Raw genomic sequence first — 17,215 nt, 5'->3', positions numbered from 1 at the left:
CAGAGGTCATGTAGCAGTCTATACTAACACAAGCATCTAGGGTCCCTGACAATATCACCAAAAGTAGAACACACCGGACATGTTGTAATTCAAAGAGTATATACGAATACTAAGAACGCTCAATTCAACATCACGGAATGCCATTACCATAGGCTTGCACATTTATCACATCTCCACCCCTTAAAAGTGAACTAAACACATAAATCAAAGGGACTTTAATAGGGTTGTAATGAGGCTCAGGTGAAAGGCGGGTTTAGAAAGTATAGATAGGGGGTAAAGTGTCAAGAGAATGTCCGAAACTCACCAATAACCACAGTGCCTTACAAGAGGGGTTTCACAAACAAGGCAGTTTTCATTTGCTGTGCCCATTGTACAAGTGCCTCCAATTTTTCTCTTTCTCTCTTTTTTTTTTTTTTTTTTTAATACTGCTCGCAAGGCGTGGGCACGCCTCGTAGCCCATGAGGTCTCTTCAGGGAAATTTTTTTTTTTTTTTTTTTTTAGGAGAAAGTCCTGTAAGGCGTGGGCACGCCTTGTAAGCCAAAGTCTTCTGGTCAGTGGCCTTTTTCCCAATTTCCCCTTCTTTACACAAGGGTAGCGTCATATAGCTCCTAATCTATCAGCACTTGCAATCCTATTTCTGTTTGCTTTGCACAAATGATGGAATTCAGGCATCCCTTGACAACACAGGGGTAAACAAGAAAGTTTAAAGAGGTCTTGGGTTAACAAACACGGATATCAACCAGAAACGAAGGACAAAAGCTCAAGTTGGTTCACTATTGGGATATAAAATGAGGGCTTGATTTTTTTAGATAGCTGAAGAGGGTTAAATCCTAAATGCCCTTATCATTTCAAATGTATCCAGTTCATCAAAATGCGGTCTTGACATGTACAAAATAGCAAGTTCTAGAATGTTCAAACCATGTACGATACCCACTTAATCAAACAAAATAGAGCAAACAAGAATAATATGCTCAAGTAAGGCTCAAAAGCTCCCCAAGAGTTACAAAAATGGGTGAATTCCAGTATACTCAACATTCGATGACATTGCCAAGGGAAACAAAATGCACGGCTAGCATATACGACCACATACCCACTCACTTTGATTATGTCATTCATCACAGCAATATGCCCCAACACTAACAAGCATAAAAATAACCAAAAAGACGACTAACTACAATAATTTTTTCATTTTTTTTTTCATTCATCCCATGTTATATTTTTTTTTTTTTGAGTAATCAAAGCAAAAAGAACTAATGAAAAAAACAGAACTAATGGAAGCCACTCCCCCCACACCTAAGACCTACATTGTCCTCAATGTAGAAGAGACAAAATAAAGTAATAGGAGGAAAGAAGAGAAACTTCCCTGGCTCCGGGGGGGGGGGGGGAAAATGAGATACTAAGGCGGAGGGGGGGTGAGGCGGGGTGAATCCAATGTGAGTGAAGAAGGCCGCCTGATTCTCTGTTGGAATACGGGCAAAAACCTGGAGCGCCGTAAGACGGCCATCTATCCTTGACAGTTGGGTGTTAAGCTCATGGACAGCCTCTTGGAGATCCGGGTAGCGGGGGTCCCCAGCAGGAGGAGGATGAGAGGAGGACGGACCCCAAATTCAAAGACTAGTGGCAGCAATAAAATAGGACAGAGGTACCAATTTCTGCTCTCAACAAAGGAGAGGGACGCACGACGGGAGGGTGGCTGGGCGTGCGGGTAGGCAGCAGGCAAAAGGCGTGCGGGCTGCTGGTGCTTGACTGGAGATGCGATGTGCGAGCCTGCGCACTGCAGGATGCTGGCAGATATGCTGCTGGGTCGCGCGCAGGCTGCCAGGAGGAGCAGGAGCGCGGGCTACTTGCAAGACCTGGGCGCGCCTGTCGCGCCCGCGGATGCGAGATGGGGCAAGCGGTGGGGCGCGGGCGGAGTCGCGCGCTGGGTTCTGCTGCTGGATGCTGCGCGCGCACGACAAGGTTCGCACGCGGTGGGCAGCTGGTAGGCCTGCTGGGCGTCGCGTGAGCTGATGGCGCGCCTGAGGAGAAAGGCTGCGCGCAGAGCTGGTAGCCGCGCGCGCTGAGTGGTGCTGGCGAGGCGCGCTGGAGCGCGCGGTGCTAGTCGCGTGAGCTGCTGGTGCCGCGAGGTTGCGCGAGTAGCAGAAGGGGTCGCGCGCGGTGCTGCTAAGCCGTGGGCGACCAGATCTGGTGGGTCGCGCAAGGTTGATTTGAGCGGCGGCGGCGGGCTTGACCAAAACAAAGGAGAAAAGTCTGGAAACGTAGGTAATAGAAATTTGGAGAAGATTGTCCAAGACTAGTCAAAGAAGAAGGGAAAGTGGAAGGAGTAGGGTCTTGGTCAAACTTTTTTTTTTTTTTTTTTTTCGCTATCTGAGGGTTTGGAAGGCGTGGGCACGCCTTGGAGAGCATACTCTTCTGCCCACAACATCCAAATGATGTCCACACGAAATTTTTTTTTTTTTTTCTTTCTAAAGCGTGGGCACGCCTTGGAACCCCTACTCTTCTGTCCAACACTACAAAAACCATCAAAACATTAAAATAAAACTGAAAAATCATAAAGTAAGGAAAAATGATCACAACTAATATTGTAATCCTTGGGTTGCCTCCCAAGCAGCGCCTTTCTTTAACGTCTTTGGCTAGACACAGCACCACTCTTCAGTCTGGATGTAATTGAATTTTCCTTGTAATTGGTGGCCCTCCTCCAGGATCCACATGGCCATTGAGTGCAACTTTTTTCCTAAATTTTCTCTCCATTTTTACCTCATGAATTGCTTTCACCCTATAGGACTTGTTCGCAGCAACCTTGGATTTACCCCTATAAGCAAATTTAGAAAATTCTTGCACAGAGGGATTAGTGGTATACATAGCAAACACAGAATGAGAGTTAACAGGATGTTTCATTGTATCAAAAATATTAAAGTGGACTATTTCTCCATCAAATTCCATCGTGAGAGTACCCTTACTAACGTCAATTTTAGTCTGGGCAGTACTCAAAAATGGTCTTCCTAATATAATGGGTGATGGATTTGAGGCACTTCTATCATCCATGTAAAGTACATAAAAATCAGCAGGAAAAATTAATCCATCTACTTGCACTAAAACATCCTCAACTATCCCATCCGGATAAGCACATGTACGATCAGCCAATTGAATTATTATCCCTGTTTCTTTTAAAGGTCCTAAATTTAGGGAATCATAGATTGATTTAGGCATCACATTAATAGAAGCTCCTAAATCTATCATGGCATTTTTTATACTAGAATGACCAATCTTACAGGGGATAGCAAACATACCTGGATCTCCGCATTTGGGTGGGAGTTTCCTTTGAAGTACAGCTGATACATTCTCTCCCACCATCACTCTTTCATCACCCCTTAGCTTTCTTTTGTTAACGCACAAGTCTTTCAAGAACTTTGCATACTTGAGTACCTGCTTGATCGCGTCCAATAAGGGGATGTTTACTTGAACTTTGCGGAACACATCCAGGATTTCTTTTTCCTTCTCTGCCCTCTTTGTCTTTTCCAACCTGCAAGGAAAAGGAGGTAAGTTAGATTTAATAGTGGGCGGAGAAGTGAAGGTTACCTTAGGATCCTTGCGAATACGCCCTTCCTCTTCAATTTCCTTCTCTATCTCCTCTTCACTTTTGCTTTTTGAACTTTCCACTTTAGGCCCTTCCAGTTCCTTGCCACTCCTCAGCGTCATGGCACTTACATTCCTGGGATTTACTTCAGGTTGTGAGGGTAACTTTCCATAAGCGTGGGACTCCAAGCGATTGATGGCAGTTGCCATTTGGCTTATTCGAGCCTCCATATCCTTCATGCCTGCTTTTGTGTCCTGCTGGAACTGAGTGGTGCTCATGGTTAAGGCTCTAGTTTCTTGCTGGAGTTGAGCCATATTTGTGGTCAATGACCTGGTCTCTTGCTGGAGCTGGGCGGTAGTCGTAGCCAGACTCTTGACAATATCCTCCAAGGAACTTCCCGAGTTGGAGGATGAGGGTTGCGGTTTCGGTTGCCATGGTTGCTGAAATCCTGGTGGACGATTGGAGAGTGCATTTTGTGGCCTATTTCCATAGCTGAAATTGGGATGATCTCTCCAACCCGGATTGTACGTGTTGGAGTATGTATCGTATTGCCTATGAGGCGCGGGCACGCCTCCGGCCATGTTCACTTGTTCCGCCCCATTCTCTTGCAATATAGGGCATGAGTCAGTAGGGTGACCCATATTTGTACAGATTCCACAGGCCTTTACTTGGGGCACATTCCCCACAGCTAATTGTCGAACAACGGATGTGAGCTCCGACAACTGTTGCTGAATAGATGTCGACTCCACCTCATTAACCCTGCGGGTAGGGTTACTCTCACGGAAGCCAAACTGTTGAGAATTCTCTGCCATAGCTTCAATGAGCAGCCATGCTTCCCTCGGGGTCTTATTTGCCAGTGCTCCCCCACTCGCAGCGTCGATGATACTCCTATCAGTTGATTGGAGTCCTTCATAGAAATATTGGATTAACAGTTGTTCACTAATTTGATGCTGTGGGCATCTAGTGCACAATTTGTTAAACCTTTCCCAATAGTCATACAAGGACTCCCCGGGATACTGTTTAATGCTGCAGATTTCCTTTCTCAAACTCGCAGCCCTGGATGCAGGGAAGAATTTCTCCAAAAACTTCTTTTTCAACTGTGCCCATGTGGTAATGCTACCTGCTGGTAGGTAATACAGCCAATCTTTAGCTGCATCCTTGAGAGAGAACGGAAAGGCTCTCAGTCTAATTTGCTCTTCAGTGACCCCAGGAGGTTTCATACTAGAGCAAACCACCTCGAACTCCTTAACGTGCTTGTGGGGTTCTTCACCAGAGAGACCATGGAAAGAAGGTAAGAGGTGAATCAGCCCCGACTTCAGTTCGAAAGCAGTATTCTCAGCCAGAGTGGGGAATGTGATGCATAAGGGCTGGTGAGTCAGCTCCGGGGCAGCCAGCTCCCTTAATGTTTGAGTGTTGGCCATGCTTACTTCGTCTTCTACCGACTCGTTTGCAATAAATAAGGGCCCTTCTTTTCGCTTCTTGGTCTCTTGCCTCCGCCTACGCGCTGCCTTCTCAACCTCAGGATCGTATACTAATTCACCTGTGCGAGAAGAACGGGGCATAAACTAGCAAAAATACCAAGAAGAACAGAATAAAATAAAAATAAAACAAAAACTGAATTTGAAAAGAAACAAATAATCCAAATGCCAGCTCCCCGGCAACGGCGCCAAAAATTGACAGGTGCCGAACCTGTACAATAATAAATACCTACTCAAGAAAATTACAAATTTTGTATATAGCGGTGAGTAGGGTCGAATCCACAGGGAGCAGGTAGGAAATTATTTCCTTCCAAATCAGTAGAACAGAATTGGGGGATTTTCAATGGGAGGCACACAAATAAAATAAAATAAAACAAACAAAATCCAAAACTAACTCACAAAGCACAATTCACTTAAAATAGCAATTAACAAAAGTTCTACCCAAAGGATCAACTGCTCAGGCACGGTCCAATTAAATGCTCATCGATGCAAAGATATTTCACCCATTTATCACTAGGTTGGTTATAGCCATCAATAAGCTCTGACAACCAGCTCTTCCTTACTTTTTCGACAGTCAAGGTACGACCATTGACTGCTTCTCTAACCGGATAACAACCCTAGGTACGACCGTAGGAATTTAATTACCCAATTGCATTAAAGCTAGAAAAACCCAATCCTAACCAATAAACACGCTAAGAGGGTTTATTTAAATTAGATCTTGCATTTCCCCATCATAAAACCAATTATGGTGGTTGCCACGAGGTGTTAACTAAATGAACAATTACGGATTCTATTTAATTAACGTGGCAGTAGGCTATTAAATTAAATCAAATACCCGGCCGTTGATATTCAATTAATCAAATACCCATGAACAATTAATTCAGGAAACGCACGAATAGCAATTAATTGGAGGAAATAATGAAGATTCGGTTAGATCTCACAGATATTATGGACCGCGCCTTCGCGTCAACCTTTGGGTAGAGGAGGAAATTAGCCGCTCCTCATCGTTTCAATCCCGCGTGATTTAATTGAATTCATTCAATTATTTGCCAAGGAATTGGGAAAGGGAAATTAACTGCAATAACAACCGAAAAGGCCCTGCATTCGTCCCTGCTTCGGAGTCCCAATTACAAAGCCAAAGCTACGAATGAATTGTCCAGCGGAAGAGTTGAAAGTCAGAAGAGGAAAGCGACGTCTAGCGCCTGGGAAAGAGAAAACTAAAGCTACTGTTTTTGATTCAATGTCAATCTAGCTATCTAATTTGCTGCCGAAGAAAAAACCAAAAAGAAACGACGGAAAGCGTCTGACAAAAAGTAGAAAAAGAAGAACTAAAAACTCCCGTCTTGATGATTTGTGAATCCTCCTTTATAGCCGCCGCCCACAATAAGTCAAAAGAAGAGACGTCTGGAGCAATTCAAAAAGCTATCCCCTTTGGAGTTTTGATCCCCCGCTTCGGGTTCACGTGGACCACGGTCCGTCTTTCGGTTTCGTCCACCTTCCAAGGCGTGGCCATGCCTTGGAACGGGAAGTCTTCTGGAAATTCACCCCGCGAGATCATTTTTCATGCGTACCACCTACAATGCACACACATATCAAATATGAGTGAAATTCCCTTTCTTAGCACTATGAATAGCCAAAATTAGGACAGAATGACAATGCAAAACGTGCCAAATAACGACTCTATCAGAAAGTGTGAACTAAAGATGAAAATATTGAAGTGAGAAAATTTATTCAATTGTAACCAAGAGAAAGTGTGGACCAAAGTGGAAACCTTTGCCTGGGAATTCAATCGTATCATTGGAACTGAGAACTAAGTAAGAAGAAAGCAGATGACTTTAAAGAGATGATACCCGAAAGTGTTTCAGGAACCCAAAACCGTTTTTAGAATTTGGTAACTTTTTTACTTAAATATGAACATTTTTTACTTTTAGTATTAGTAAGTTTAATTTAAACATAAGTAAATTTTGTCAAATAATAAGTAAATTAAATTACTCAAAGTGTAAATTTCTATTTCTGACTAAAACTTATCTTTTAGGCATATACTTACTAGTTTTAATTAAAAACTTACTAAAGTTAATATTAATTACTTTAATATAATATTTAAAAAGGTCGCTAAAAAATTTGATCTGTCATTAAAGGTAATAGAAACCTATAATAGCAGGTTTCCCTAATATCGTTACCATAACTATAGGCACTGTAGCATTGTCAAGATCAAATGCTAAACTTCACAAAATGATGAATGGAAACTGATTTATTAGGATTAAATGACAAAATTAGCTAAAATATTAATCAAATGAAAATCAAAACTATAAATTCTTCAAAATTATTAAACCTTCCCTATTTCATCCTAAAATTCACGAAAAATCTGTCCAAAAAACATATTAAAGCATGCCAACAACAATTCAGATTTTGAAGGGACAAAATTGATTGTATTTTCCTAATTGTTATGGGCCTTAGTAACATTAAGCCAAAATTCGAGGGTTAAACATGCAATTTCTGAAATTTGTTGCATGCATGTTACGAAGCTTTCTTATGCTTCTGCAATTTCTTATCCGCAAGGTTCTGCAACTTTCCATACCGCAACTTTCTTTCCATTTCAGCATGCAGACATGTTCACCAACTACCAGGATCTTAACTCTCAATTATCAACTAAATCAAAAGCTACATTTTGTTGCAGGATTAAAGCAAAAATCTGAGCTGACCGTCAAGGACAAAGGGAACTAATCAGCAAAAGAAAAAAAATGCAGCAGGAGCTTTCTCTGCAAAATCACATTTACAAGCTTTCCGTAGCTCTCGGCTATTCATCACCTAAATCTATCGCACAACAATGAACGAAAAGGGAACTACAACATGCCATTTTGATAAGAAAAACAATTCCATCCCTCTAGCATCAAGAACATGAGCTAAACTACCCAACCTGATAAACAAAGTTTCTGAAACAAGAACATGCAGGAGCAAAGAATCTGGCTTGACTGAGATAGAAAGAGGGAGGCCTCAACAACTCGAGCGGATAAAACACAAAAGAAAGACCAAGGCAACATCAAAACCTTAGGTTTCCTTTTAAAATTCTGGTTTAAGACTTTTTGCGAGAAAATTATTTCAATCAGTACCAACCTACCCCATTACCGATCACTGGATTGAGAGCAAGAGGATAGGAAAGAGGATATACAAACGGATACTTATGCATATTTTAATAGAAAATAAGTACAGAATTCATTCATCAAAAATGTTAACGGATACTTATGCATATTTTAATAGAAAATAATTGCGGTAATTTTTATACATATCGAAAATTAATAGAAATAAGAAACAATCAAAGTCTGCTTTATGACTTCTAATTTTTAAAATTTAAGCACCAGCCAACCAGGGACAATATGATAACTAACAATTAATGTGTTTCATTTTTCAAGTGGGAATAAAAAATGAAAGATCAAAAAATATCCAGAGAAAAAGGACAAAACTGTTTTCCAGGAAATGGGTAGTCATTGTCTGCAAATCATTTCTACTGATTTTCATTTCTTAGTATTGAATTGCACCGGCCAAACCCACCCTTGAGGGGGCCTTAACTTCCACGTTTTGCAAAACAGCCACAACAATAAAGGACAAAAAAAATAAAAACAAAGAAAACATCAAGGACCTCTGTTTTGTCGGTTGGAGGAAGAATCAGGACGCAGCAAAATCACATCCTTAGATTCAAGAACTTAAAGCTTAAAAAAATATATATATATATTGGAACACCAGAAATTAAAAAGGCAAAAAAGGCAGAATCAAGCAAAAAAGGAAGATAGGAAAACACCCCTTTATGCAAAATTGAAGGAGGTATATTAATATCTTATCCCTCTCTGCAAAATTTCAAGTTATATTATAAGAAACTGATGAAGCTGCACTCATCCCATCACCACAAACAAGACTGGAAAGAAAGTATTAGTGCTTCTCATCTAAATATGTACATCTGATTAACCCCAACAACAAAAACAAAAAGAAAAGCTAGAAAAACCCATAAGACAAAAGGGGGGGTGGAAACAGAAGAAGAAGAAGAGGAAGAAAGCAGGTACAAGGAAGATGAAATCACTGTCTCTAATATGATTATTTAGTTTCCAATAGAAATAGGTCTATTTTCAGCCAATCCCAAGGGTGATCTTGAGCGCTGTTGTCGACTGACGAGGTGATTTCTTTAAGAGCTGGTCTCATCTCTGGCTGCTGAAGAGCACAGAGTAGCAATCATAACACACAGATTTCTCTTTGACATTTCACCAAACATCTTATATGCATTCTCAAATTAATCACATTTAACTTAAACGCCTAGTCTCAAGTCCTTTCCTAGATGTTTCATATGGCTATTAAGCATATTTTACCGTAGACAATCAAAACTACAACCATTTCCTAGATGTTTCAGTGGACATTTTCAGCCCCAAAATTGCAATAAAATCTTCAAATTCTCAGCCTTGATTTCGCAAGAAAATCTTGACAAACAAAACAAATGAACTATAAATAAATTACAGCAATATAATCAAACGATTTCAAGAGGACATGATGGTCTAACCTCGTCACTGCTATTTTTCATACGCTCTTTGGTGGCTACCACCGTCGCTAACCCTTTTATTGTGTCTGCATATGGCAGCACCCAAAAACAACCGATCGATGAGAAAGGATAGAGGGAAAGTGGGAATTGAAGATGAAATTTTGAAGTGAGAAAATTTATTCAATTGTAACCAAGAGAAAGTGTGGACCAAAGTGGAAACCTTTGCCTGGGAATTCAATCGTATGTTGGAACTGAGAAATAAGTAATAAGAAGGCAGATGACTTTAAAGAGATGATATCCGAAAGTGTTTCAGGAACCCAAAACTGTTTTCAGAAACTGGTAACTTTTTTACTTAAATATGAACATTTTTTACTTGTAGTATTAGTAAGTTTAATTCAAAAATAAGTAATTTTCGTCAAATAATAAGTAAATTAAATTACTCAAAGTATAAATTTTTATTTCTGACTAAAACTTATCTTTCAGGCATAAACTTACTAGTTTTAATTAAAAACTTACTAAATTTAATATTAATTATTTTAATATAATATTTAAAAAGTCGCTAAAAATTTGGATCTGTCACTAAAGGTAATAGAAACCTATAATATCAGGTTTTCCTAATATCGTTACCATAACTACAGGCACTGTAGCATTGTCCCATCAATTTAATAATTTTGCTGAAGTTGTATTTTCCATCCTCTCTTGTCTAACCGTGGGGCAATCCGTTTGGACAGAATAGGGATACCTTCAATCAGAAAAATGAGGATTATGTAAGAGGAATATTTGGTTATATTTTTCATGAATAAATAAAAAGAATTTCTATAAAAAAAAAAAAATCCTCTCTTGTCTAACAATCAAGTATAATTATTTTCTATACCAGGGGAGTGATGGGATTTAAGCATTGACAGTGGCAATGATATGTCTTTCTAGAAAGAACAAAAATATTGTGCTTTCCTTGAAAACCTTGTGCAAAATACACTTTACCCCCAGTGTTTTAGTATTCATTTACATAACTCCCCTATAGTTTCAAAAGCTATACATAATTCTCTCATGATTTGGATTAAAATATCAAAATGACGGAATTTGCAATCCATAACAATGCCAAATAAAATGTCAAAAATACCCCTATGTAAAGTTAAAAATTATTTATTAACCACAGAGGGGTTATATATATATTTTGAAAATCATAAGACGGTTATATGATAAAATACTAAATCATAAAGGGGTTATATGATAAAACAAAAAACTATATGGGATTAAAGTGTCATACAAATTATGTTTATATATTTTGGTCACTTCAACCATTTCAGTTTTTAAACACGGATAATTTCGACATTTTTATAAGTTCCATCGCTTTGATTATTTAATCCAAACTATGAAGGAGTTATATATAGTTTTTAAAACTATTGGGGGATTATATGAAAAATAGCCATACCATAGGGGAATAAAGTGTATTTTGCCCAATTTTTAATTTTGCTAAGTATTTTTGTATTTCTTGAAACTTTGATGTAGTTTTTAAGAATTGAAACTTGAAATGTTTTGTGTCTAGGGTCTAATATCCATGAATCCTTGAACAGCAGGGTTACACAATATTTGTGATATCTCAATTAAAAAAAATTGTGACAATTAATACAATTTTTGGGGTTATTTTAAGAGACTTAGAAAGTCTGTGCAAAAAAAAAATTAAGGAAATTTTTTATATCAAATAAACGTGAAAAGAGTGTTAAGCCCTAATTAGCTCTTACTGTTAGCCTTTTTTTTTTTTACTGAATTTAGAGAGATGGGGAGCACACGCTTTACAGGAGGAGGGCTATGAGGTTTTGGGAGATTCAATTGGAGATTGAATCATTTCAATTCAAGGTAAGCTCTTCTAGTTTTCAGGTTCAAGGAAAAGAAGCAATACTTCTTTTATGTTGTGGTCTTTGGGTCATGTTCAGTGGAGTTCTTGGTGATGAATTTCGCTAGCTTCTAAGGATAGTAACAGCGACTTTACAGTTTTTCTTCCACTCCAAATCATTAGCTAATATATTGGGTGATTATTCCCAATTTCTATGCCATTGTTTGGCATCTCTACCATCTTATAAGCAATTGTTGCTTGAGACGCTACCTCCCTCTCCCTCTGCGGAAAAAGTAAATTCAGAAAATCGAAGAATGTACTCAGCAACCAATTAGACCATCTTAGCTTCCATCACATATAACTATGCGAGTATGAAATAAAAATAATAAAAAGGAGCAGAGAGGTCAGTCCAACCACCGAAGATCATCAGGAAACTTCATACTCTAAATTCCATTTATAACTATTGAAAAGCACGAAATGCACAAGGAAAGATGCTCTGAAATTTCCGTTTAATGCCAGATTTTCCACAATTTAAAGGCTGCTGAATTGCAACTGGACTTGTCTTCAGTGCCCCATCTGAATGAGATTGAGGCGTTTGTACATAGAGATCTAAGTTTGATGCATGCCAGGTGATCCCACAGCCTTCACAAAAGCAGTAATATGAGGTGGTGACGGTTCAAGGTTCACATGCTCAATCAACACTGACTTTAATTATCTCAACATAACTTACACAATGTAGATTACATTACCAAGAAACAAATGAATCGCTAGCATTATCTAGGAAAACATTCAACTCATTCCTTGCTTCATCTTTGCGCCTTCCATTTCTCAGCAAGACTATAATGTATTCCTCCAAATTGTAGCAGTGAAAGTAATGAATCTGAAGAACAAACACAGACACAGTTTACCAGCAGGAAACTTATCCTATATATGGTATGACTACTAGTGAATAAACTCCTTCCAAGAAACAATGACAAAGAAAAGCTGACAAATAACCAAAGATGCAATGAAACCAGGAAAGACAAAACAAAAGCAAGTGCCAAGGGAGAAGGAAACATATCAGATCAAAAGTGAACATGTAATTAAGGGATTTCTACGACAATCTTATAGTAAGTGCTAGAAAGCAATTGTCAAAAGTTACCTACATATGTTTTGCAATTAAAAAAATGGCTGTTACCGTCTGAGCAAGGCATTCAGATTATCCTTCCTCTCCAAGTATACTAGTCCAACACAGTCCACTATTGATTTGGCTATATAATCCTCAAGAACCCTAGCAGTCAGCTCCTAATTTCATGTAATGAGTTAACACCTGTCACTGAAGATTTATTCTGCTTTAATTCGGGACATTTTATTCGAGAGCTGCCCTTGAATCTAGCATTTAATCCTAATGAGAAGATCTGGGACCTGTTAATTTGGATAAATATGACAAGTTTGTCTTCCTTTTTTATTTCTGCTTGCCCCAGTCAGAGATGCCAGGGGCCACCATAGAAACAAACCTGCGTACTCAATTTTGTATTATCAAGCAGGGTCTGGTTATCTTGTGCTTGCTGAACAATAATTACTACTCCAACAGGATTTGAAAATAGCAGATAAAATAATTGAATCCAATCAAGATCAATCCAACGCTCAGACAAATGTCACTAAATTACTTAGGACTTTTTCTTTTCAATCACTAAACCTTTTTATTTAGTTAAAATGGTCAATCAATATATTAGTACACACTTTTGTGACCAAAAAGTGTATGTATTCATTAGTTGACTGACTAGAAGTGAAAGTTTTTTTTTATTGAGTTAAAAAAAACTATACTTTTTTATACATTAAATGACGACTCCGTTTGGATTAGCTGTTTTTGGAGGTGTTTTTTAAAAACTTTACTGTAGTTGTGTATATGAAAAACACAATTTTGGCGAAACAAAAACTTCAATGATCAAAATATGAAATTTTAAATAGTTTATTAAGTATTTTAGTCGTTTAATCTGAATTACTATTAAAAAAACTAATCGTGCCAAATAACTTACCAAAATAACTCAAAGAAAATGTGATATATTGATCATGGCAATCAAACCCAAAGAAATATATTTTTTTTTATTATCCTTTCTTAGCATCTTATTAATTTTTTTCCTGTTTTAACTTTTCCATTTTCCAATTTTCCCTGTCTACAAAAATAATCTAGAGAAGTAAATATATTACTCAATTTTCACTACAGTATAATCTAGAAATATGATGGCTTATGACTTATGATGTGGCTTATGACTTATGATGTGGCTTATGTCTTTCTAGATAAGTAAAGGCGTTAGCGTTCAATGTGGTTATAAGATTCCACGTTGATTTCTAAAAGCAATTTACTAAATACAACAAAAAAAATAGACATTCTATTTTGACTCTAATAACAAGAAAGAACACTATACATTTCGCAGCAATCGTTCAGGCTGCAATAAGTTATGAACAGCTCTAAACCATGAGGCAGAGCAAACAAAGAGTTTGGATGGTTAAATTTTTTCACATAATATTTCATTTGCATCATAAATATATTTTTCAACCTATCTTTTTATATTTGCAACTATTTTTTATCTCACATACATCATATCACAAAAAGTGTTATAATAATTATTCCAACTAATATGTCAAATAATACTCAATTGAAACACACTCTGGTCAACCTTTGGATTTTGGGTCATTAACGATACCTTTTAAGCCTTTTCTTTGCTTCTAATTAAAAATTTTAAGCCTAGCTACTTGAGGCTGGGCTTTCTCCCTTTTTGTTCTGTCAACGTAGCGCAACTCCAAATGGTACCTACATGATCTACCCTAATATGTGGTAATCGGGCTTGTTGAATAGTGTGTCAGTATGTGGTAGTGGTAAATAGGAATTAGCTTGCAGCATAATGAAGGGGGGGAGGTTTACATTGTGCTTTTGCAATGAGCAATACATATAATATTTCAATATGGACAACTGACCAAAAGAACAATTAAAAAAAGAAGAAGAAAAGGAGCTATCCAAAATGCAAGAGGGCGCATGAATCAATCATCTCTGAAAACTTTGGTTGTCCTAATGATAAATGTGTTCAATATTTCTCTTGGTACCGTGAACTTGTGGTGCCAAATTTTAAGGGATAATTGCAGAAACCTCCCCTGAGGTTTCTGACATTTGTACTGACCTCCCCTGTAGTTTGAAAAATTACACTGACCTCCCCTGAAGTTACTAATCCTTTGCAAATTCAGTCCAAATGATTAAAATATTGTTTTAAGGAGTGAAATTAGAATTTTTTACCAAATTTGTCCTTTGTACTACATGTTCAATGAATGATAAAATACTACAAATCAATTAACAATTAATAAACTTTAAAGAGTATAGTTTATAGGCAAATATGTATTACCTATTTAAAGTACCGGCTCTTTATGGGTATTTTACTTTCAAACATTTAATTTAATACAAATATTTACGCTTAAATACATATTTGTATTTACTTTCAAATATTTAATTTTTGTTAAATATAAAAACTACCAATCTCTCTTCCGTAAAAATATTAATATAACACTTTTTCAATTTTAGTTACAAACATTGGGCCTGTTTGGAAGCCTAGTTTTTTACCAAGTTTTTAGCTACTAGTTTTTAACAACTTTTGTTACAGGAACCCAAAAAAACTTATCAAATTTTTTAACCTACACACTTCAAAATATCTAATATACAAAAAACTTCCTCTTTTCTTTTTCTTTCTCCCTCACCCCAATCCACCACACCATCATCGCCGGCCACCACCTCCACCTCCGGCCATCGCCGCCACCACCTATTCTGGTGCCGGCATTCCTCTTCTTTTTTTTTTCCTTCCTTTCTCCCTCTCCCTCTCCCCCCTCTTCCTCTCCTTCCCTCCCCTCTCCCCCTCTTCTCCCCCTACCCTCCTTGGCCACCCTCCCCACCAAAGTTGAACAGTCGCCGCCAACCCTCGGCCACCAACGCTCGCTGTCCAACCCTCGCCACGTGCCACCCACCGCTTCCTCTCTCTCGCAATCCACAGTAGCCACGACTGCCGACGCAACCCGCGGCAACTAACTTTCGCCGACAGTCCCGAACCCAATCTAATAACCCATTGCATAAAAAGGGAGACGAAGAAGATGGGGAGAGGGAGATGGAGAAGATGGGGAAAGAAAAAGCAAAAAATAAAATAAAATTTGTGCACGCCATGGCTGTTGGTTCTCTGACTTCGAGAGGGAGAGGGGGAAGGTGAAGGGGAGTAGAGGAGGAGAGGGGAGCAGAAAGGGAGAAGAGGGGAAGAGAAAAAGAAAAAAAAATTTTGAACAAGGCTGCTGGTTCGTCGGAGGCAGAGGTATCGGGGGAGGGAAGGGCCAGGGGGAAGGAAGAAGAAAAAGAAGAAGAAGAAGAGGAAAGAAAAGAAAAAGGAAAGAAAGAAAAAGAAAAAGAAAGAAAAAAAATGGTAGGACCATGGTTGTTGGTTCGTCAGAGGCAGAGGTTAACGGGGGAGGAAAGGGGCAGGGGGAAGGAAGAAGAAGAAGAAGAGGAAAGAAAAAAAAAGTTTTTCAAAAAAGTTTTTCATCTTAAAAAATTTTTTCAAAAACTTCTACAGTGCATTACAGTAAAGTTTTAGACAAACTTTTAAAAAACTCAGGTTCCAAATGGGGCCATTTATGTATTTAATATAAATTAAATAATTCAAAATAAAATACCCATAAAGAGCCAATACTTTACTCATGTAATGGATGAAAGTTATAAAGAATTAATACTTTATGGGTCTTTTTTTAAAAGAAAATATTTAATTTATATTAAATAAATAACCTACCGATTTCCTTTTTGCAAGAATATTACTGTAACACTTTTTGAATTTTACTAACAAATATTGATATATTTATCATAAATTAAATGTTTGAAAGTAAAATATCCGTAAAAAACCGGTACTTTAAATAAGTAATGCGTGTTTGTCTATAAAGAGCCGGTAACTATTCAAAGTACCGGTTCTTTAAGGGTATTTTACTTTCAAACATTTAATTTAATACAAATATTTACGCTCAAATACAGATTTGTATTTACTTTCAAATATTTAATTTTTGTTAAATACAAAACCTACTAATCTCACTTTCGTAAAAATATTAATATAACATTTTTTTAATTTTAGTTACAAACATTTATGTATTTAACATAAATTAAATGATTCAGAATAAAATGCACATAAAGAGCGAATACTTTACTCGTGTAATAGATGAAAGCCATAAAAAATTAATACTTTATGGGCCATTTATTTTTTAAAAAAAATATTTAATTTATATTAAATAAATAACCTGTCGATTTCGTTTTTGCAAGAATATTACTATAACAATTTTTGAACTTTACTTACAAATATTGATATATTTATCATAAATTAAATATTTGAAAGTAAAATACTCGTAAAGAGTTGGTATTTTAAATGAGTAATGCGTGTTTATCCATAAATTATACTCCTTAAAATTTATTAATTGTTAATTGATATATAGTGCTTTGTCATTCATTGGATATGTAGCACAAAGGGCAAATCTAGTACAAAATTCTAATTTCACTCCCTAAAATAATATTTTAATCGTTTGGACTAAATTTGCAAAGGATTAATAACCTCAGGGGAGGTCAGTGCAAATATCAAAAACCTCAGTGCGAATAGTGTGTCAGTATGTGGTAGTGGTAAATAGGAATTAGCTTGCAGCATAATGAAGGGGGGGAGGTTTACATTTTGCTTTTGCTATGAGCAATACATATAATATTTCAATATGGACAACTGACCAAAAGAATAATTAAAAAAAGAAGAAGAAAAGGAGCTATC

General features: G+C 37.4%; 1 protein-coding gene, 1 long non-coding RNA gene and 1 other non-coding gene across 3 annotated transcripts; 1 reads left to right on the top strand and 2 right to left on the bottom strand.

Annotated features, from left to right (window-relative positions):
- Nucleotides 1-2,652: 2,652 nt before the first annotated feature.
- Nucleotides 2,653-5,139, bottom strand: LOC113728855 (uncharacterized). Its single transcript, XM_027253216.1, has 4 exons — nucleotides 3,709-5,139; nucleotides 3,291-3,426; nucleotides 2,955-3,176; nucleotides 2,653-2,834 (listed from the first exon to the last, which is right to left on the bottom strand). Exons 1-4 carry the CDS (start codon nucleotides 5,137-5,139, stop codon nucleotides 2,653-2,655), a joined length of 1,971 nt encoding a protein of 656 aa, XP_027109017.1.
- On the top strand, nucleotides 4,520-4,626 carry LOC113733530 (small nucleolar RNA R71). Its single transcript, XR_003459042.1, has one exon. It is a non-coding gene; the product is annotated as a small nucleolar RNA R71 (small nucleolar RNA).
- Nucleotides 5,140-6,136: 997 nt separating the features above from the next.
- LOC140037252 (uncharacterized) lies at nucleotides 6,137-9,888 on the bottom strand. Its single transcript, XR_011841171.1, has 2 exons — nucleotides 9,599-9,888; nucleotides 6,137-6,629 (listed from the first exon to the last, which is right to left on the bottom strand). It is a non-coding gene; the product is annotated as an uncharacterized lncRNA (long non-coding RNA).
- Nucleotides 9,889-17,215: the final 7,327 nt, after the last annotated feature.

This window comes from Coffea arabica, chromosome 2e, assembly GCF_036785885.1.
Source record: "Coffea arabica cultivar ET-39 chromosome 2e, Coffea Arabica ET-39 HiFi, whole genome shotgun sequence".
Taxonomy (NCBI): domain Eukaryota; kingdom Viridiplantae; phylum Streptophyta; class Magnoliopsida; order Gentianales; family Rubiaceae; genus Coffea; species Coffea arabica.
Note: the sequence above shows the minus strand (reverse complement) of the source record. Positions and strands in the feature narration are given on the sequence as shown.